We start from the raw sequence: 23,210 nt of genomic DNA, 5'->3' as shown, positions 1-23,210 counted from the left end.
AAAAAACTGAAGATCTAGGCAAGATCTCAGACATCCACCTCAATTACCTTGTCCAAAGACCTATAAGAGCCACAGCTGATATTTTCAAATACTCCTGGCCAAACAACAACATCCCAGACATCTGGAAAAGAGCTCACATGATACTAGTCTTGAAAGTTAACAAACCACCTGAAAACCCTCCATAGCATGATTCCCAGTAATCAATAAATGATAGAGTTTACAAACAGAGCAGAATGGAGCACTGAGAATACATGATGCACCAAAACTGTCATATATAGGACACCTGCATACAAAATTGATTCAAATTGAGAGAATGAGAATAATGTGTAACCATCCCATTGAGTTTCTATTTGAGGGTAGTTGATATATTACTTGAAAAAGGGTGGGTAGGCTATGTATACCTGAACTTGAAAAATAATTTTGACAAGGTGTCATTCAAAGGCGGGAGTGGATTTATGCCTTTGACTTTGGCTACCTCCCTTGTAAGGGGGAAAAAGACTTTGGTATATGTGTGTATGTCACTCAAAGGAATGATATGGAAGTTATAAAATATATGACTTAAAGAGAGCACTCTGGAATGGATAACTGATTTCCTGAATGGAAAATGGATTTGAACTGCAGTGAAAGATGAAATTTCAAATTAGAGAGAAGCAACTAATGTCATACCACAGGGCTTGGTATTGGCACCAATAATGTTCTTCTTGGTGTGTCAGTGAAATGAATGGCATAAGGAATGGCCAAAATTACAAAAAGAATGAAATGTTAAGTGAAGGAGTTTATGAATGGAGTGTCATGAACCTGGCCGTAGGCTTTAATTGATTTATCTACTGTTAGGCTGTGAATATTGAACTACGGAAAAAATGAAGTTATTTACCAGGTTTGAAAGTAGTTCTATGATAGAAAAAACTTTAATAAAACATTATACAAATTTATTAAACTATAAATTTAACAACTTTGGCCTTATTTCAAAAAAGAAACACACAATGGATATTACAAAAAGAAAGTGAGATAACAAAATCACAAGTACCTTTAAAAAAATACAATATAAAAATTATTAAAGCAAATTAAAACTTACTGATGCTCACTTTTTGCTAAACCAAAATTAAAACACTCTTAAGTTAAGATAAAAGTCATTGTCATCATGTGACACACTGAAGTACAAACAAAAGGGTAACTAGAACACTTAAACAAAGGGTTACGTTAAACTTAGGGAAGGCAGCAGCTTCCTCGTCAGGGGAAACGAAGATGAAAAAAGCCTCAACCCTCGTCTGGTCAGTCCTTACATAGACTGACATGACCACGGGGTTGCCAAAAAACCTCTAGGGCATGGACTGGCACTTATTGGCTTTAAATAAAACAAGAAAACCTCCTACTCCTTACTTACTAATCTTAAATCTATTCAGAGCCCACCACAATACTTCTGGGACTCACATCTTAACCAAAACACATCAAAGACATATAAATAAAAAAAGATACATACAATGATCCGGCAGTTCCCCTTGAATTACTGGTCGAACCCAAAGTCTTTTTAATTTTCTAGACAGGGATACAAACATAGACAGAAGGTGCATATAAAGCAAGTCTCCTTAGATCCATACCATACCTTAAACAAGTATATATAACAGTTTGAAAGAAAAAAATGGAAAAAGACTATGCACTGATAAATACAGCACATTCCCACACAGCCAAGGGGAACAACGAAAGCTTGTGGTTGTTGTCGTTCCCTAGACTGTCTGTCCGAGCAGTCCCGTCTCCCCAAGGAATGCCACAGCCGAAACTGGGTTTTCCCACAAATCCTTTATAGAGTGTATGTTGTGTTGTTTGCGTGCATGATTGTGTATAATGCAGTCTTCCATTATGTGTTGTATGGTATGGGGTGAAGTGTTACATCCTGGGCAGCTGTTCACAATGCAGTCATCCAGCCTCTTCTGGTAGCTTAGAAGTGCTGGGTGGTGGCCGCACTGCAGTCTGGCCAGCAACAACAACAAAAGCTTGTGCTTGGCATAGGAAACCCATGCTGTGGAACTGTCTTGGGTGCCCACCGGCTAGCCATAAAAATGTGAAAGTCAATGACCTTTGGTCTTCCAAACATAAGTTGGGATTCCTTGAAAATGGTGTGGAGCATGAGAAAGGGAAAAGGAAAGAGGAAGAAAGAAAAATATATACATATTGGGGAAACGTGACAGGAACCAGAAGTGGGAAGTGAAATTTAGTACCAAGTAATGCAAAACGTAGAAATGGACCACCAAAGTAAAAAGAGATGGTCATGGAGAGGTAAAAACCCACTAAAGCAAAGCAAAACTGGAATTAGATAGTTAATTAAAGATGATCAGTCACCAGTATATCATACTTCCTCACCCCCCATCCCCTACCCACTCCCCCTCATGCATCACAGCCTCATCTATACACAACCCTTCTCCATTCACCCCTATCTTCTGTCCTCTCCCGTCCTTCCTCTACAGACATTCCTCTCTTTTGTAATGCCCCTTTCACCCCATCCAACCATCTCATCCTAGGAAGCCCCCTCATATTCACTCCTTCCACCTCCGCCTTCCACACTTCTTTTACTAATCTTTCTTCACTCATTCTTTCCATGTGTCCAAACCATCCTAATACTCTTTCATCAACCCTATCTCCCAGCTCCTTTTCCACCCCTGCTCTCCTCCTCACCTCCTCATTTCTCACTCTATCTAGCCTAGTAACCCCTATCATACTTCTCAGACATTTCATCTCAAACACATTCAAACTCCTTCTCTCTTCCTCTCTCATGTTCCATGTTTCTGCCCCGTACATTGCTGTTGGCACAATCACTCCCTCATATAACCTCCTCTTAACATCCATTCCCAGATGTCTATTTCTCATTACGCTTTTTAATCCAACAAGACATTTACTTGCTTCTCTCAATCTACATTCTACATCCACCCCCACTCCTCCCTTTCCTGTCACATTTGCACCCAAGTATCTGAAACTATCCATTTTCTCCAGTTTCTCACCCATAATGCTCACTTCCAGCCTACTGTCACTCTCTCCCCTTGTATATCTCATCACCTTACTTTTACCCACATTTATCTTCAGCTTCTTTCACACACCTCAAACTCTGTCACTAACTTCCTCAATCCCTCCTCTGATCCTGCTGCAAATGCAGTGTCGTCAGTAAACAACAACTGGCTCACCTCCCACTTTTCTCCATTTTCTTTAATCATCTCCAACCCCTGACCCACTACCCTTGCATTCACCTCTCGCACCACCCCATCCATGTAAAGATTGAACAGCCAGGGCGACATAACACACCCCTGATGAAGTCCCACCTTTACCTCAAACCATTCACTCTCTCCATTTCTAATCCTAACGCAAGCTCTAATACTCTCATAAAAACTTTTGACTGCTCTTAACAGCTTTCCTCCTATCCCATATATCTGCAGTACCTCCCACAGTGCCTTCCTGTCTACCCTGTCGTAAGCCTTTTCCAGATCCATAAAAGCCCAAAAAACATCCTTACCTTTTCCTATAGCTTTCTCACATATCTGTCTTACCACAAAAATCTGATCTACACATCTCCTACCTGCCCTAAACCCACACTGTTCCTCACCAATTACTCCCTCTGTTCCTCTCCTAATCCTCTCAATCAAGACCCTCCCATAAGCCTTCCCAACTACACTCAATAAGCTGATCCCTCTGAAACTACTACACTCACACTTGTCCCCCTTTCCTTTGTAAAGCAGAACTATACAGGCACTCCTCCAGTCTTCTGGCACTCTACCCTCTCTTAAACAAACATTAAATAACCTCACCAGCCAGTCCACCATAACTGTACCTCCTTTCTTCAGACATTCTACATGGCATCCATCCAGACCAGGTGCCTTACCTGCTCTCAACATCTTAACAGCTGCTTTCACTTCATCCTTCCCTATTTTTCCTCCATTTTCCTCACTCATCACTCATTTTCTTAGTGGTTCCCACTGCAACTACCTTTCCCTCCCTATCCTCCTTCACATTTAGCAACTCCCTAAAATACTCTGCCCACCTTCCTCTCACTGCCTTCTCTTCCATTATCATCTTTCCATCTGCACCTTTTACATTTTCTTCTCTACTTGATTCGCCTCCTCTTCCTCTTTTAACTTCCTTCCAAAACATCTTTTTATTACTTTCAAAATTTTAATCCTTTGGTGTGCTCAGTGACATATTATTATTATTATTATTATTATTATTTCTTATTATTAATTTATTTTTTCTCTCTTTTTTTCAGGCTGGATGTAGGAGCTCGGGTCAATACATTGCCACGAGAGAGCAGATTAGTATTCACTGTGTTTGGCATAAGGGTTGTACAAGCAGAGAACAAAGTGGAGCAGCGGAAACAGCAGTATATAAGAGAGGAGCTGGGATGGGCTGCTGTGCAGCTTTTCTCATTTGATGGGTACATTATGATCATTTGAAGAGTTTCAAAGTCATTGAAAAGAAATTAGAATGAATTAGATATGCATGGTTGTGGTACAGGTGAGAGTGAAAGGGAAGAGATTGGCTGTTTGTTAGAAAGTAGCTGAATGTGTTAGTGTTAAGTGAACCAAAGTTGAAGGGTGGAGGGCAAATTTGAATTTGGAAATAGGGTGGGGGATAGTGTTCGGAGTGATGAGGGGCCAAAGAAGGGAAGAAGTGACTTTGCTGGTAAGCGATGAGATAGGAAAGTGTGTGGCTGAATGGAGAGAAGTGTATTTGTGGTTAATGTGGGTGAAGGTGAAACTGGAATAAGATATATGGGTTTATGTGAGTTCATATAGTCCTGATAGGAAAGGGATGAGGAAATGGAGGTTTTATGGATAGATTTAAATTAATGTTTAGAGAGTTTTAGGAAGAATGTGAATGTAGTGATTTTGGAAGATCTCACTGCTAGAGTAGATGAGCCAATAGATGGAGTAGTAGCTTACATTCCTCCTGTTTTTTCACTCGTCTCATTATTTTTGCATCATCTGCACACATGTTGACATTGTTCTACCTTCCACAGTGTCATTAACATAGTTAAGAAACACTACAAAGCCCACAGGGTCGGCGAAAACAGGAAATAAATATTCAGAGAAATGGTACAGGACAGTAACAAGGGGTTGGGGGACAGCATAGGGGAGGGATAGTCATAGTGTAAAAGTGTCATCATTTCTCCATGCACAGAGTTTTCCTCTATCACAGACAAAATGATGTGTGTCTCTGGTCCGTAGGGGCGCCTCATATTGACCCTAAAGTATCAACTGCATGCTACTTTGCCACAATAACATGCAGCCAATACCCCAGATGGGTATTGTACTGGTCAATAATACTGGCCTAAAGTTTAGTGGTGCCTCCTTACTCTGCCTTTGTGAATTGGTGCCACATTAACTCTTTTCCAGTGTGTGTTTTTATATCATAGGGGTGGTTATAATGCTTTTGCTAGATGATTTTGGTATTTTATGGCTATTCATAATGATTAATAGAGCCATAATTTTTTTTCCAATGTAATAAATTTAATTGAAATTTGATTTTGTTATTATTGCTATTAGCCTAATATTTTTACTGTTTTACAGATATTTGGCTCAAGGAAAATATTTGCTTACCATTTGGCCAATCTGCAGTGACCGTAGACTTGGTCCTGCCCCATATTCTTCAGACCATCCACATTTGCGCTCCTGTCCTGTTATCTGTAAGTTTATTTCATAGTGCTGTGCATGATTAGCATTGTATAGTGTGGGGGTGAGGGGGCCACAGTATCTCCCTATACATAAATTTCAATATTTGTCTTTCACTTAATGCAAGTTTTAAGAAGTATATGTGTACAGAAGACTTTCTGCAAAGAATTGCATATTCTTTCAGTTCTCCAAACACATGATGCACCAATTATTATATTGTTTAAGCAGGTACAGTCTTCAACATAGGATTCCAAATATATTATCAAAAAACTTTGAATTTGTTTTGGTTTGGCTATCACTATTGTGCCACTGGATAAAGTCCTCTGTTAAATCAAAGAATAATACATACATATACCAAGGGCTTTTTCCCCCTACACAGAGGGTAGCCAAAAAGGAAAAGGCACAGAAACCACTCCCACCCATTCCATCTCCTATATATTCCACGCCCCTCCCCCCTCCTCCCTCCCTCTCATCTCAGCACCTCCTGGATGATGGGTCATCCCTGTATCCTGTCCACTGCCATGGGTCAGAAGCAGTGTTTCAAGACACAGCACATCCGCAGCAAGGCCGCTTCATAAATTTGGCAAAAAAAAAAAAAAAAAAAAACCTCTGTCCTCATGCAGAAAAGGAGAAGACGGGAAGAAATCCCTTTGGGCTGCGTCAAATTTTTCTCATACATATTTCCTCACCCCTCATCCCCCACCCACTCCCCCTCATGCATCACAGCATCATCTGTACACAAACCCTCTCCATTCACCCCTATCTTCTGTCCTCTCCCGTCCTTCCTCTACAGACATTCCTCTCTTTTGTAAAGCCCCTTTCACCCCATCCATCCATCTCATCCTAGGAAGCCCCCTCATATTCACTCCTTCCACCTCCGCCTTCCACACTTCTTTTACTAATCTTTCTTCACTCATTCTTTCCATGTGTCCAAACCATCCTAATACTCTTTCATCAACCCTATCTCCCAGTTCCCTTTCCACCCTTGTTCTCCTCCTCACCTCCTCATTTCTCACTCTATCCAGCCTAGTAACCCCTATCATACTTCTCAGACATTTCATCTCAAACACATTCAAACTCCTTCTCTCTTCCTCTCTCATGTTCCATGTTTCTGCCCCATACAATGCTGTTGGCACAATCACTCCTTCATATAACCTCCTCTTAGCATCCATTCTCAGATGTCTATTTCTCATTACACTTTTCAATCCACCAAGGCATTTACTCGCTTCTCTCAATCTACATTCTACCTCCACCCCCACTCCTCCCTTTCCTGTCACATTCGCACCCAAGTATCTAAAACTATCCACTTCCTCCAGTCTTTCACCCTTAATGCTCACTTCCAGCCTACTGTCACTCTCTCCCCCTTGTACATCTCATCACCTTACTTTTACCCACATTTATCTTCAGCTTCCTTCTTTCACACACCTTCTCAAACTCTGTCACCAACTTCCTCAATCCCTCCTCTGATCCTGCTACAAGCGCAGTGTTGTCAGCAAATAACAACTGACTCACCTCCCATTTTTCTCCATTTTCTTTAATCATCTCCAACCCCTTACCCACTACCCTTGCATTCACCTCTCGCACCACCCCATCCATGTAAAGATTGAACAGCCAGGGTGACATAACACATCCCTGATGAAGTCCCACCTTTACCTCAAACCATTCACTCTCTCCATTTCTAATCCTAACACAAGCTCTACTACTCTTGTAAAAACTTTTGACTGCTCTTAACCCCTTCAATATGGGCTAAAATCTCGCGGGCAGCATTAGCTGCCAGACGTGTGATGTTGCGTTATAATACTTGCATTTTAGAAAATAAAGTTACCGTCGTATTGCTCGTTGTCTTTCACACGTGAATTTTGATAACCATAGAAAATATGATGAAGCCAGTCTACAGAGTATGGGGGTCATGCAGGTACAACTACAATATATATAATCACGACGCCGACATCGGCATCCTCGCGTACCCACTTGCTCCTCATGACGCCTACGTAGACGTCATCGTATCGAAGGGGTTAACAGCTTTCCTCCTATCCCATATATCTGCAGTACCTCGCACAGTGCCTTCTTGTCTACCCTGTCATAAGCCTTTTCCAGATCCATAAAACCCCAAAAAACATTCTTCCCCTTTCCTATAGCTTTCTCACATATTTGTCTTACCACAAAGATCTGATCTACACAACCTCTACCCGTCCTAAACCCACACTGTTCCTCACCAATTACTCCCTCTGTTCCTCTCCTAATCCTCTCAATCAAGATCCTCCCATAAGCCTTCCCAACTACACTTAACAAGCTAATCCCTATGAAACTACTACACTCACACTTGTCCCCTTTTCCCTTGTAAAGTGGAACTATACAGGCACTCCTCCAGTCCTCTGGCACTCTACCCTCTCTGCAGCAAACATTAAATAACCTCACCAGCCAGTCCACCATCACTGTACCTCCTTTTTTTAGACATTCTGCATGGCATCCATCCAGACCAGGTGCCTTACCTGCTTTCATCATCTTAACAACTGCCTTCACTTCATCCTTCCTTATTTCTCCTCCATTTTCCTCACTCATCACGGTCATTTTCTTCACATTTCCCACTGCAGCTATCTTTCCCTCCCTATCCTCCACATTTAGCAACTTCCCAAAATATTCTGCCCATTTTCTCCTTACTGCCTTCTCTTCCATTATCATCTCTCCATCTGCACCTTTTACCTTTTCTTCTCTACTTGATTCACCTCCTCTTCCTCTCTTAATTTCTTTCCAAAACATCTTTTTATTACTTTCAAAATTTTCTGTCATACTCTTACCCTACTTCACATCTGCTCTCCTCTTTGCCTCCTTTACCTTTTGCTTTACTTCTCTTTTCTTTTCTTTGTACCTCTCATATGACTCCCTCGTCCTATTTTGTAACCAATCTGTGAAAGCCCGCTTCTTCTCTTCTACAACCTTCTTTGTTTCCTCATCCCACCATTCACTACCCTTCATTCTATTTCCTCCTGTCCTTCTTGTTCCACACACCATCTTTGCACACTTTGTGACTCCCTCCTTGAACCATCCCCATTCCTCCTCCACACCTAGCTCTACTCTATCCTTCACCCCCTCCCACTCCTCCTTCAGCTTCTTCTTGTACTCCTTCTCCTTTTCCTTTTCATTTAAAGAGTTCACTCTAAGCACCTCCCTACCTTTTGTCCCTTTCCTCTTTCTCCATCTATCCTCCATTCTCAACTTACCTTCCACCAAAAAATGATCTGATATTCCCCCACCCTCTCCTCTTAGCACATGTACATCCTTAATTCTTCCTATCATAGTCCTATTTACCACTACATAATCCATCAACACTATCTACCACCCTTCCATCTACCACCCTCTCCCATGTGTACTTATGCTTGACTTTCTTCCGAAACACTGTATTTGCTATCATGAACTCTCTTTCTAGACACATTTCCATCATCAACTCTCCACTACGATTCTTTCCTGGAACTCTACATTTCCCAACCACTCCATCAATTGGACCATTTCCCACTCTAGCATTAAGGTCTCCCAGTACTATTACATTGACATTTCTCCCTAAGTCCTCTATGCACTCATTTAAATCTATCCAAAAGGCCTCCCTTTCTTCTACATTCTTCTCACTGCCAGGCCCATATGCACTTACAAAGACCCACATCTCCTTTCCCAGTTTCACCTTTATCCACATTATCCTTGAGGAAACCTCCTTCCACTCCACTACACGTTTACCTATCTCTTCACTTAATAGAATAGCCACCCCTTCCCTCCCTCACCCTCTCTTCACTCCTGATAACCTCCCACTTACACTCCCAAACTTACACTCACCCTTCCCTTTCAACTTAGTTTCACTCAAAGCCAACACATCCATCTCTCTTCTCACAAACATACTACCTATCTCTTCCCTTTTACTCTCATCTGTACCACATCCACGCACATTGAAAGACCCAAACCTTAGTGTGCTGGTCCGAAAACTCCCAGACCCTCTTATGCCTTTGCTTTTTTGTTTAGGAATGTCCCCTGTGGGGTTACAAGGAGAAGGATGCCTAGTCCCACTCCCCGTCCCTTTCTTCTCGCCTCTTACGATCCAAGTGGAAATATTTGGTGGCAGTATTCTTTTCCCCCACCACAGGGAAAAATCTTTTAGTGTGTTTAAATGGTCAATCTATTGCCCAAGGTTTATCTTGCACAAGTCCCACCTATAGCTCCCAGGTCACTGGCAACAACCACCATGTTGCACCACAAGTCACTCAAGAAAGAAATATTATGTTGTTGACAAGAGTAAGGCAGTAAAGGATGAGATGGTGTGTTCTGTGGGGCAGTTTGATTTTGTTTTATAATTACAGGTATGCTTTGGAATATCTTGCCCTATGTATAACAAATATGATCTAATGTTTACTCTAATTTGTACTCCCTGATTTGTGTCTCTCAGCACTTGAACTAACGGATTATGGAGGAGAAATATTGTTCCCAAAAATAGAGCCAATTCCGCCTCAACACACAGATTTTGGTACCTTAGGACACTCCACTCAACAGCAGCTCATGGACATCATTGAACAGGATATCTTTACCTTTAATAAGTAAGTTTCACACTGATTTTTGATGCTCATCCATTTATTAAATGAAGTGAATGTTTGCTTTCAGTTAAAAATATTAGAATTAGGCTCTTAAAGATTTGTTGTTATTGGAAATAAAGGCAGTGATTAGAAGATGAAGAGATATATTTCAAGGAGTTATTAAATATTAAGGAAAATAGGGATCCTTTGCTTGTGACATTGAAAGATATCAAGGAAATGTGATGGGAAAGAATATTATAAAGCTATAACAAAAGAGAAGATACAAATTGTATTGAAGAGATGAAAGCTTGTAAGACACTTAGATAGTTGTTATATGGACTGTGTCCCATATATCTGCAATACCTCCCACAGTACCTTCCTGTCTACCCTGCCGTAAGCCTTTTCCAAATCCATTAAAGCCCAAAAAATATCCTTACCTTTTCCTAGCTTTCTCATGTATCTGTCTTACCACAAAAATCTGATCCATGCAACCCCTACCTGTCCTAAACCCACACTGTTCCTCACCAGTTACTCCCTCTGTTCCTCTCCTATTCCCCTTAATCAAAACTCTCCCATAAGCCTTCCCAAATACACTTAACAAACTGATCCCTCTGAAACTTCTTCACTCACACTTGTCCCCTTTTCCTTTATGAAGTGGAACTATACAGGCACTCTCCCAGTCCTCCAGCACACTACCTTCTCTGAAGCAAACATTAAATAACCTCACCAGCAAGTCCACCATCATTGTACCTCCATTTTTTAGACGTTCTGCATGACACCCACCCAACCCAGGTGCCTTACCTGCTCTCATCATCTTAACAATTGTCTTCACCTCATCTTTTCTTATTTCTCCTTCATTTTCCTCACTCATCACAGTTATTTTCTTAGCGTTTCCCACTACAACTACCTTTCCCTCCTTATCCTCCTTCACATTTAGCAACTCCCTAAAATACTCTGCCCATCTCTTACCACTGTCTCTTCTATTATCATCATTCCATCTTCACCTTTTACCTTTTGTTCTCTACTTGATTTGCCTCCTCTTCCTCTCATAATTTCTTTACAAAACATCTTTGTAGTACTTTCAACATTTTGTCATACTCTTACCCCATTTCACATCTGCTCTCCTCTTTGCCTCCTTTATCTTATGCTTTACTTCTCTTTTCTTTTCTTTGTACCTCTCATATGATTATATAGTTAGATAAATATATTTATCTATTAAGTTTATGTTTTAACAATTGGTGTCAGAGCAGGATGAGGAAACAAAGAAGGTTGTAGAAGAGAAGAAGTGAGCTTTCACAGATTGGTTACAAAATAGGACAAGGGAGTCATATGAGAGGTACAAAGAAAAGAAAATAGAAGTAAAGCACAAGGTAAAGGAGGCAAAGAGGAGAGCAGATGTGAAATGGAGTAAGAGTATGACAGAAAATTTTGAAAGTAATAAAAAGATGTTTTGGAAAGAAATTAAGAGAGGAAGAGGAGGTGAATCAAGTAGAGAAGAAAAGGTAAAAGGTGTAGATGGAGAGATGATGATGGAAGAGAAGGCAGTAAGGGGAAGATGGGCAGAGTATTTTAGGGAGCTGCTAAATGTAAAGGAGAATAGGGAGGGAAAGATAGTTGCAGTGGGAAATGCTAAGAAAATGACTGTGGTGAGTGAGGAAAATGGAAGAGAAATAACGAAAGATGAAGTAAAGGCAGTTGTTAAGATGATGAAAGCAGGTAAGGCACCTGGTTTGGATGGATGCCATGCAGAATGTTTAAAAAAAGGAGGTACAGTGATGGTGGACTGGCTGGTGAGGTTATTTAATGTTTGCTGGAGAAAGGGTAGAGTGCCAGATTATCATCATTCCATCTGCACCTTTTACCTTTTGTTCTCTACTTGATTTGCCTCCTCTTCCTCTCATAAAAGCCTTGGTATATGTATATATGTATGTAGTAAATTTATAGATGTAGTAGAATTTTGTGATTAAAAGCTAGGTGAATGAATCTGTCTGTTATTTTGTTGTACTTACCATGTTCTTTTATTTCAGAGGTATAGCTGAAGAAAGAGAAATTTTATGGGAGAAAAGACATTACCTCCATGAAATACCTGCTGCCCTTGCCAAGGTTCTTTTAGCTGCACATTCATGGGACTGCACATGTTTGCCAGACCTACACTCCATGGTTAAGAATTGGACCTTGATATCTCCTGTTGATGCTCTTCATTTACTTTTGCCATGGTGGGCTATTTTTTTTTCTCAATTGATTTAGTTTTAGATGCATTCTGTCTAACTATACGTACATTAATCTTGAATTAAAAAAAGAAAAGAAAAAAAGAAAAACATTCATACTTGAAATAGATGTATGCAAACATTGAGCTTACTTGAAAGCACAAAATGTAGTCAGTGCCACAGGCTTTTAAGAACGTAAGAATGGAGGAGAGTGCACCTGTTATCCCTATCCATAAAGTCCTCTGATCGATCTTCTCTTAAATTAACCAGTTGTTTCTGCGCTCACTAGGTTGCTAGGTTTATTCCATTTGTTTACCACTCTGTTGGTAATCCAGTCCTTGCCTTTTCCTTCTCTTTATCTATATACCAAGAGTTCTTCTGTCATATAAGAGAGGTAGCCAATTCAGAGACATAGACCCACTCCCACCCATCCTACTCCGATCCACCACCCTTATTTCCCTATCATTTTAGCTTCTTGTGGATGAAGGGTCATCCCTGGCCTCAGCCCACTTCCTGGGTCAGAAGCAATACAGAAAGGCACAGCACATCCACAGCAGGGCTGCCTCACTTCCATGGCTCCCTCCCCATCCCCTCATGCAGGAAATAGAGAAGATGGAGAGAAGTCCCTTAGGGCTTCATCAAAATATCAACCGCACACAGCCATACCCCCCCCATCCCCTGCCTTCTCCCTTCCTTGCTCGACAGGCATATTCCTGGCATTGATGCACTGTCTCCTGGATTTAAGGTCTGGACTTGCAAACACTCCTGAGTCCTTTTCACATTCTGTTTTCTTTAATATGGCATTATCTAAGCTATAGCTGTTGTGTAATCAATGTTTAACACACTGTACTTTCTGATATTGAAATCCCTTTGCCATTTCTCCAACTATACAGTTTATTAAGATCTTCCAGCAATATTCCAGCATCTTCCCTGACCTAATATGTTGTCCTTTTTTAGTGTCATCCTTAAACTTACTAACATATTAATCCCATTGTCCAAGTTGTTTACATACATAATGAACAATAAGAGACCCAAAACCAAGCCCTGGGAACTCCACTAGTAACACCCCATTTGGATTTCACACTGTTGATGGTGACCTGCTGTTTTTTTGTCACTAGTCCACATTCTAATCTATTCCAAACACTTTTCCTTTTATGTCTATGTTACAGTAAAATTTCCACTCACAAAGGAATAATAAGATGCTTTTGTACTGTTGCTGTCCTTCCTTTTGGCTATCCCCTTGAGCCTATTGTGTACCCTTTTTATGACTACCTCTTCCTTCACTGATCCCTCAGTAATGGTGGTTGGAGAGGGGAGATAATTCTGCCACTCTGTTCCTGTGTGTGTTGAAAAGGGCACATAAATGGGATGGAGTGAGGGGACTCTGGATTCCACTCTGTATATTTCTCTTGCAGAAAATCAAAGCTAAGATAAAAGGGAATACAAATGGTGTGGGAAGGGTGAAGGGTGGGTGCATGCTTTGACCAGCTATCTCTCCTATTATGGGGAAGAAGCCTTTTGGTATATAGATAGACAGTAGTTATGATGTGAGATTAAAATCTGGTACACCATAGTTACACATGTTGGTTTGTGTTAACCTGTACAGAGTTGGAGCCAATTTTTTTTATTTTTTATTACTTAAGTCAACTCAAAATGATGTAAAACCAACAAATCTTGCTAATTTTGATTCACCTTAGCTTATAAGTGGAGAAACTGGGTCAATCTTGTTGAGATATGTGTGCATAAGTTTGGTAGAACATCCATTCTTTCACTCCTCACGCAGGTTGAACAAGGTCTTATTTTTAGGGAAGCTTCATTTGAATTTCAGAGAATGAAGCAATTTTACATTTATGATGTTTGAAATCATAATAATCTGACACTTATGGAAAACGTGTTTATAAATAGTTTTTGTGGATTTTTTGGCAAATATTTATCACTTTGTTATGTGGTAAATTGATTTTATATATATATATATATATATATAATATGTATATATGTATATAATTTCATGGAGGATAAGTGATTGTGATAGGTGATTGTAAATGTTTTAGTAAGCATCCATCACACCAATATTGCCCGGCCACATTTTGTATTACACATTTATTACGAAAATTGGCAGTTCTATATGTCTGAATATGTACTAAATAGCACCTGGTTGATTGTCGAAGTACAACTTTACCTCCTTGTACTTTGTTTTGTACACCAAAGTTGCCTAAGTTATGTCCTAAAGGCCGATTTTATACCCCAAGTTACCCCCCCCCTCGAAAAATTGCTGCTGAGGTTGCCATTTTTGTCAATAAATAAAAAAAATTTGGGTGTCTTTTATAGCCAATGGATAGAGCTACTTGGTCATTGCCACAGATTTGACCCTTGATGTAATGTTTATTTTTGGTGAATTTTTGAATTTGTGACATACAACTTATGCCGCTGACACTGTAGGGGATAAATCTGATTCCGGAGAGTAATAATAATTTTCCATCACAGCTTCCCAGATAGTGTGGTCAGAGGAAGAGCAGTGGAGTGGATAAGAGGTCTGGGATCAGATGAAATGATTACCTTCCTGCCGCAGCTTGTACAAGCTGTAAAACATGAGGCATGGGATGTGTCTCCAATTGTAGAACTACTACTAGAGAGAGCCATTACTTCACCTCGGCTTGCTCACCATCTGTACTGGCTTCTTAATCAATGTCTTCCACTACAGGTATGAAGTTTGTTCTATTTTTCCTAATGCCAGTTGTTGTTTGCTGATGACACTGTGGTTGTAGCAAGATCAGAGGAGGGATTGAGGAAGTTAATGACAGAGATTGGGAAGTTACACAAAAGAAAGAAGTTGAAGATAAATGTGGGTAAAAGTAAGATGATTAGATGTACAAGGGGAGAGAGTGGCAGCAGACTGGAAGTGAGTATTTAGGGAGAGACTAGAGGAAGTGGATAGTTTTAGATACTTGGATGCAAATGTGGTGGGAAAGGGAAGAATGGAGGTGGAGGTAGAATGTAGATTGAGAGAAGCAAGCAAATGCCTTGGGAGATTAAAAAGTGTAATGAGAAATAGACATTTGGGAATGGATGCTAAGAGGAGATTGTATGAAGGAGTGATTGTGCTGATAGCACTGTATGGGGCAGAAACATGGAACATAAGAGAGGAAGAGAGGAGGAGTTTGAATGTGGTCATCCCTGTATTCTGGCCACTGCCCTGGCTCAGAAGTACTGTAGTAAGACACAGTACATCCATAGCAAGGCCACTTCATTTAATTGGCAAGTGCCCCTCTTCATCTCCTCATCGCAGAAAAAGAGAAGACGAGGAGCAATCCCTTCAGGCTGTGTCAAAATATCATTCACACATAACAACTCCCTAACTCCCCATCCCCTACCCTCTCCCTTCCTTGCATCAGTGTATCATCTATACACAGCCATACTCCACTCACCTGTGTCTCCTGCCTTCTCCCTTTCTTTCTGAACAGATATTCCTCTCCTGCTCAACATCACCCCATCCATCTATCTCATCCTCAGTCATTCCCTCAAGTTCACTCCATCCATGTCTGCCTTCCACACCTGTTTTACTAATCTTTCTTCACACATTCTTTCTATGTGTCCAAACCATCCCAGTACTCTTCTATCAGCCCCATTTTCCACCTATTCCACCTCCACTGTCCTCATTTCTCATTCTGTCCAACCTTGTAACCACTACCATACTTCTCAGATATTTAATCTGAAAAACATTTAAACTTTTCCACTTTGTCTCTCTTACATTCCAAGTCTGCCCCATGCAGTGCCATGGACAAAATTACCCCTTCATATAATCACCTCTTCACACCCATTCCCATATGCTTATTTCTCATGACACTTTTTAATCCCCCAAGGGATTTACTTACCTCTCTCAATCTACAATTTACCTCCACTCCTCCCTTTCCTGCCACATTCAACCCCAAATACCTAAAGCTATCCACTTCTTCCAGCTTCTCTTCTTTAAGACTTACTTCCAACTTACTGCCATCCTCACCCCTTCTACATTTCATCACCTTACATTTACCCCCATTTATCTTCAACTTCCTCCTAGCACATACCTTCTCAAACTCACTCCATCACTAACACTTAATCCCCCCCTCTGACCCTGCCACAAGTGTACTGTCATCAGCAAACAACAACTGGCTCACCTCCCACTTTTTTCCATTTTCTTTAACCATCTCCAGTTCCCTGTCCATTACCCTCACATTTACCTCCTGTACCACCCCCATCCATGTACATATTGAACAGCCATAGTGACATGACACATCCCTGATGCAGCCCCACAAATCATTCACTGTCTACATTTACAGTTCTAACATAGGCTCTACTACTCTCATAAAAACCCTTGATTGCTCTTAACAGCTTTCCCCCAATATATGGTATCTTTTTGTTTTTTTATAGACTAATATGGGTGGTGTACGTGAGGTGGTGAGTGATGCAAGATATAGCCGTCGACTCAACTTGGTGACTAAAGCACTAATGCGTATTTGTGGCAAGAACATGGAAAATCGTCTTCTGACACAAGAAGCTGTGCTTAGGGTAAGTTATACATTAAAGGATTGAATGTTGTTATTACAGGAATGATGGATTATATGCACTTTGGATGGTGTTTAGTGTTGACCGAGATTTACAAAGAGATGCTCAGTTCATCCATCCATTGCTCCAGATCTCTTGCAGAAGATCAATGGCTCCCAGGTAACTGGCAACAGCCACTGGTTTGGCCCACAAGTCTCTTGAGAAAAAAAAATATTGTATTGCTGTCCTGGTACTAGTATTTACCTAATTGTATTTTACCTAATTGTATTTACTCATTTATATAAGAAAGTAGCAACACTTGATGGGTCTTGTCTCTCCTTTCCAATTTATCATGCTTAGCCTTAAATTTATGTACAGTTCCAACTTAGTCTATATCCATGATTTTCTAATATCATATTTAGATTTTAATTCATGTATTGTTCCAACTTGGGGTAGATCACCTTACAAGCTATTTCAAGTGTTTATGCATCTGTATATGTCTTGATTATATATATTATTTTGCAATTGTACATGAGTTACCTCTGGATTCTGTGAACTGGCATCCTGATCCTATGCTACTGACTTCGTTCATTGGCATATTTGCATGTAGCAAGGTATTTTTTATTTTCATTTCCGCCCACAAAATTGCATATTAAGTTGATACATTTTAATTTACAAAATTAATAATTAATTTTCTATTGCTATATTGCACCCATGGTCGAAACTAAAAAAAATACCCCAGTATTTAATGGGGAATATCAGCATACGCGGATTTGGTCATACATGGTAATTTCAGGAACCTAACCACCGCGTTATTTGAGGGCTTTCTGTACTATCAAATCAGTAAATAAAGCTTTAATGTACTTTATAAAAGAGGGAAATACACGAAAATAAAGATACATGTATTGCTGGACATTGTACATGTAGGTATATGTATACACTTTCGCTTAACGACCAATTCGGTTAACGACAGCAATGCTGGCCCCAATTGTCGTCATTAAACGAGGAGTGGTTGTACCTTGGTTTGCTTCTTCATAAACTTCTGGCTGGCCAGGTCTTGTATTTTTCTTGAAATTCATTATAATGTCCCAAGTTCACACTATCTCTTTCCACTTCCAATCCTCACTCATCCATGACTAACTCGTTTCCTGTTTTCAGTGTTGCCAATTTGCTTATTCGCTGATTCGTAACCGATTAGATTTGTGTCATCAGCAATCGTATGTCTCAATACATTTTGACTCCAATATTTATTTTCATTTCATTACCCTTTTTCCTCCATAATACATATCACAAATATGCATATATTTATTTATAATCTTAACAAGTGGGATGCACCAAAACCATCTCTGTAAGACATCTGCAATCAGAAACCAAAATCTCCCTAATAGAATACTTATGAAAATGACAGGATCACAATCTACACCAAAAAACTAAACAGCACACAATGTTCACACTATTTCACATATATTTCACAAGCACAACCAACAGAACACAATAAAAAAAAAAAAACAACCAGCAACATACTACTCAAATATTTACAACAACTCACTACCTGAACCACACTAAACATCTACAGAGAAATACATTCACACTCAGATAACTAATCAGATCCTTCAAGAAAGACTACCAAACTCAAGAATCACATGAGCATGATTGTGATTTAGATACCATTCATCATACCAATAAAGAATATGCCTGGCTAGAGACTCAAACTGCCCCATATATAACCACCTCATAGAAGACACAGAACATATATTACTATGACTCACACTGACAATACTCAGACAGCAACATAATATCTCTTCTTTAATCGATTTATGGTCCCAATCAGAGGCTGTTACTGGATTCTTGGAAGCCGTGGGTCTTCTGAAATTAAGACCTGGTGGCAGCAGATTGATTAATCTCTTTTGGTACACATTTCCAATTTCATTTATTTATTTTTTTTTTTTAGTGGTACATCATACTACCTCATTACTCTGCCCACTGGTTCATCACCTACATCAACATTTAGATACCCCGATACTGCATTCACATTGATTCCAGAAACTGCACCCATTCTTCATCTTTCAAAGCTCTTCTCTTTTGACCTCCCTTTTCTCATGACCAGGACCACACACACTAACCTGTTTTCATTTTGTACCCATATTACTTGATGTGACCCTACCTTCTATTTAGTTACACACACATATCTCATCCCTTGTCAACAAAGCCCCTCCCTCCCTTCTTTGCTGTCTCTCTACTCCTTACACCCAGTCTAACACACTCCACTACTCAGACACACCTTTTCCTTTCAATTTAGTTTCACTCATTGCTGACATCCATCTTTCTTCACACAAGCATATAGCAGTCTCCTTTTTCCTCTCTCATGTTCATATCTATGCCCTCTCAGACTCCATTATCAAGGTTCTAGTTGGAGTCTTTCATATTCTGTTTTGTCTTCACTCTACATGAGAAACTTATCCCCCTCATTCTTTCCTTTGTAGTCACTTTTTATGCCATACATTGGAACATGGTTGTAGCATTCTTTTTTCCTCACCACAGGGATATAAGAAAGTTAAAGAGGTGGGAACTTATGAGGGGTAAAAGATAGATTCAGAGAGTGGAGGGGGTTAGGGAGCAAAAAGGAGGGAGGACAACAAAAGTAGAAAAACAGCTCAGCATTCTTGCATAAATTAAAATATGTTTCAGACAGATCAATCCTGTGTAGCTCTGGTCTGTTAGGGGTGCTCCCAAAGTCCCTAAAGTATTGATTTCATATAACTGTACATACAGTCATTACCCCAACAGCACTAATTTTATTTTCTTGTCTTTGCAGAGTTTATATGCAACAGCAATGCGCATCAAGGACACCAAAGATAATCAGAGAATGAATATTCTGAAGCAGGAATTGGAGTTCATTCATAAAAATCTGGAGGTGGGAATTGGTGATAACATTTTCATATTTCACCTGCATTTTCTACTTTTATATATTTAAATGGAAGGAGTGAATATGAGGGGGTGTCCTAGGGTAAGATGGATGGATGGGGTAAAAGGGGCATTACAAAAGAGAGGAATGTCTGTTGAGGAAGGATGGGAGAGGACAGAAGATAGGGGTGAATGGAGAAGGATTGTGTATGGATGATGCTGTGATGCATTAGGGCAAGTGGGTGGGGGATGGGGGGTGAGGAAGTATGTATGAGAAATAATTTGACACAGCCCGAAGGGATTTCTCCCCATCTTCTCCTTTTCTACATGAGGGGACAGAGAGAGGGGTCACAGATTTAATGAAGCGGACTTGCTGTGGATGTGCTGTGTCTTTCAACACTGTTTCTGACCCAGGGCAGTGAACAGGATGCAGGGATGACCCGTCATCCAGGAGATGCCAAGATGAGAGGGAGGGAGGAGGGTGGAGGGGAGTGGAATATGTAGGGAATGGAATGGGTGGGAGTGGTTTCTATGCCTTTTTCTTTTTGGCTACCCCGGGCAGCAGCCAATGCCAGCCGTACGACGTGTCATAATAATACTCGCATCATAAAATATAGTCACCGCTTATATCGATCGTTCTCTCTTTCACCCGTGAATTTTGAAAACCATAGAGAATGTGATTAAGGGCAGTGTATAGAGAATGCCAAAACGCAGGGGCAACTACAATAAATATAATCAAGACGCCGATATGGCAGCCTCGCGTATCCACTTGCTCCTCATGACGCCTACGTATGCGACACCGTGTGAAAGGGGTTAAAAACATTCAAAAACTCAAACTTTTGTTTAAAAATCATAGAACTAGTTATCAAATAATAAATGGTACATCAAAATATGACTTTTATTGGTAATTGTGTTACTTATAAAATATCATACCCCAAAAAATACATTTTTACGGTGTAGAAAAAAATTCTACGCTAAAGTTTCAGCTTTCTTTTAGCGATAATAATATAAAAAAATAATTCATATATCTTACTGAATATGTTAGGGCATGGGGGCCTTATATACATTCAATAATAAAAAAAACTAGAACCAACATTTTGTCAAAGTTTGACAAGTATATCTTGTTATGAAAGTCTGCACACTCCCGAGAAAAATGTATGCCCCGGTATGGCAACACTCCCATTCTACACGGCAGTGTAGAAAACGCGGCAACCCTGTTCACCACCACTGTCCCGTGTGCATACCTTCCAATATTTACAGTGTACGTAATAAAAGATACAGTACAGTACACTGTATGTACAGTACATTTACATGCCTGTATTACAGTTATTACAGAATTATTAGTATTATAGTATTATTATTACAGTATTGTTATTATTACAGTGTTAGAGTATTATTCTTATGTGTTTCTATGCCATAACATACATTACCTATATGTATACCGCTATGAAAATCTACGTGTTAGGGCGACATTTTCGATGACCGGACTTTTGGCATGACCGGACCGCCCTTCCCCCCAATTAGTCCGGGCTTTCGAGGTTCGACAGTATATGTGTATATATATATACATATGTATATATATGTGTGTGTATATATATATGTATATATATTAATATGTGTGTATATATATATGTATATATATATAATAGATACATACATACATACATATATATATATATATATATATATATATATATATATACATACATACATACATACATACATATATATATATATATATATATATATATATATATATACATATATATATATATATATATATACACAGTACTACCTCTCATTAGTGGACTAAAAGGGGGGTAACGGTGTCCGGTGATGGGAATAATTCGTTGATTTGGAGTAGTTTTTGGGTGATTGCATAGTGATTGTACAGCAAAAACACCGTAAACACAGCTAATTAACGTCCATTAGTGAGAGGTAGTACTGTATATATATACTTTTTTTTTTTTTTTTTTTTTTTTTTTAGGAAAGGTGTCTAAATGGAGGGCATGTATGGTTTCTCATGTTCAAGTTTGGAGGGAGGGTAAACACATTGTTATGTCAGGGGAAGTTGCATATTGGTTATGTTGAGGGGTAGTTGTTAGGGTTGGTATGTTAAATTTAGATTTAATAGGTTACATCCAATTTGAATATTTACTTGATTTTATCTTTTATTGGTGGGGTGTTCCTGGGAAACCCTATTTTCTCAAGTGTCTTACAGGGAAAATGCTTCATTATATAAAAAATCAGGATATTAAAGATTTTAAAGGTATGTAACTCTTTTGTATATAAGGGATTTCTTGGATTACAGTTTGAAGGTATATCAGTATATTAAAGGCCCTTTCCCCCAATATAAGAAAGTGAGTGAGTCAAAGTATACACTCACTACATACACTTTAAAACCTATTTAATGGCCTTCCGATTTATGTACCTTGTGGAGGAAGGGACATCCCTGAGATGCTGAGATGGTAAGTAATTTACTTAGAAAGGAAATAAAATTATTTTAATTGTTTTATCTATTGGAAACTAATGTAGCATGCCTTTATTTTGGTTCTCACATTGATTTATCTGTACATATATTTTTTTTATCAACAGGCATCTCCTACATCTTTACCTCTGTCCCCTGCATTGGAAGTGGCAGGTGTAGAGCTTAAGAACTGCTCTTACTTTACGTCATTCACAGTACCCCTCAAGCTTGCCTTCTTGTCATCAGAGCCCTGTACACCACCAATTGTTGCCATTTTCAAGGTTTGTTGAAGTCGTGGCAATCTGTTATTTATACTAAATTTTCAGGGAATAGTCATTTGAATTTGTATAAAATAGCACATTATTTCTATTTCCTTGAAATAAATTGTAGAAGTGATCTCTTTATACTTTTTAATGATGTCTGGACATACTAGTTAAATGAATGTGATATGTTAGAGATGTAGACTAGGAAGGTGACAACCAGTTTCATGAAAAGGGTGCAGTGGAAACAAACTAGTAATATTGTTGGGTAAGTGATGAGGCATAAGTGATGATAAGTGGGTGATAGGGGATTAGGGAGTGGTTATGTGTGAATGATGATATTTTGACACAGCCTGAAGGGATTTCACCCTGTCTTTAATGTTATTACATGAGGGGGTGGAGAGGGGGGTTGTCATCAGCTAAATTAAGCAGCCTTGCTCTGGATGTACTGTGCCTTGCTGTATTGCTTCTGACCCAGGGTGATGAGTGAGATGCAGGGATAACCCATCAACCAGGAGGAGCCAAGATGAGAGGGAGGGAGGGAGGGAGGAAGGGGTGGTAAAAGGGGTTGGAATGGGTAGGGATGTAATGGGTGGGAGTGGAATTGTGCCTTTTGACTTTGGCTACCTCCCTTGTAAGGGTGAGAA

The 23,210-nt window shown here is 39.7% G+C and overlaps 1 protein-coding gene across 3 annotated transcripts in view; it reads left to right on the top strand.

Moving 5' to 3' along the window:
* Window positions 1-23,210, top strand: part of Pi3K68D (phosphatidylinositol-4-phosphate 3-kinase catalytic subunit Pi3K68D) — a 119,514-nt gene that overhangs the window by 66,145 nt on the left and 30,159 nt on the right. For all 3 annotated transcript variants that reach the window (XM_076184611.1, XM_076184610.1, XM_076184609.1), the window contains 8 exons: window positions 4,247-4,414; window positions 5,550-5,665; window positions 10,081-10,228; window positions 12,232-12,420; window positions 14,896-15,112; window positions 16,819-16,956; window positions 19,748-19,846; window positions 22,432-22,584. In XM_076184611.1, the coding sequence (XP_076040726.1) occupies window positions 4,247-4,414; window positions 5,550-5,665; window positions 10,081-10,228; window positions 12,232-12,420; window positions 14,896-15,112; window positions 16,819-16,956; window positions 19,748-19,846; window positions 22,432-22,584 (1,228 nt within the window). The remainder of the gene's footprint in view (window positions 1-4,246; window positions 4,415-5,549; window positions 5,666-10,080; window positions 10,229-12,231; window positions 12,421-14,895; window positions 15,113-16,818; window positions 16,957-19,747; window positions 19,847-22,431; window positions 22,585-23,210) is intronic.

This window comes from Oratosquilla oratoria, chromosome 4 (assembly GCF_046742065.1).
Source record: "Oratosquilla oratoria isolate Oo_2021 chromosome 4, ASM4674206v1, whole genome shotgun sequence".
NCBI lineage: Eukaryota > Metazoa > Arthropoda > Malacostraca > Stomatopoda > Squillidae > Oratosquilla > Oratosquilla oratoria.
This window is presented reverse-complemented; position numbering and strand designations above follow the sequence as displayed.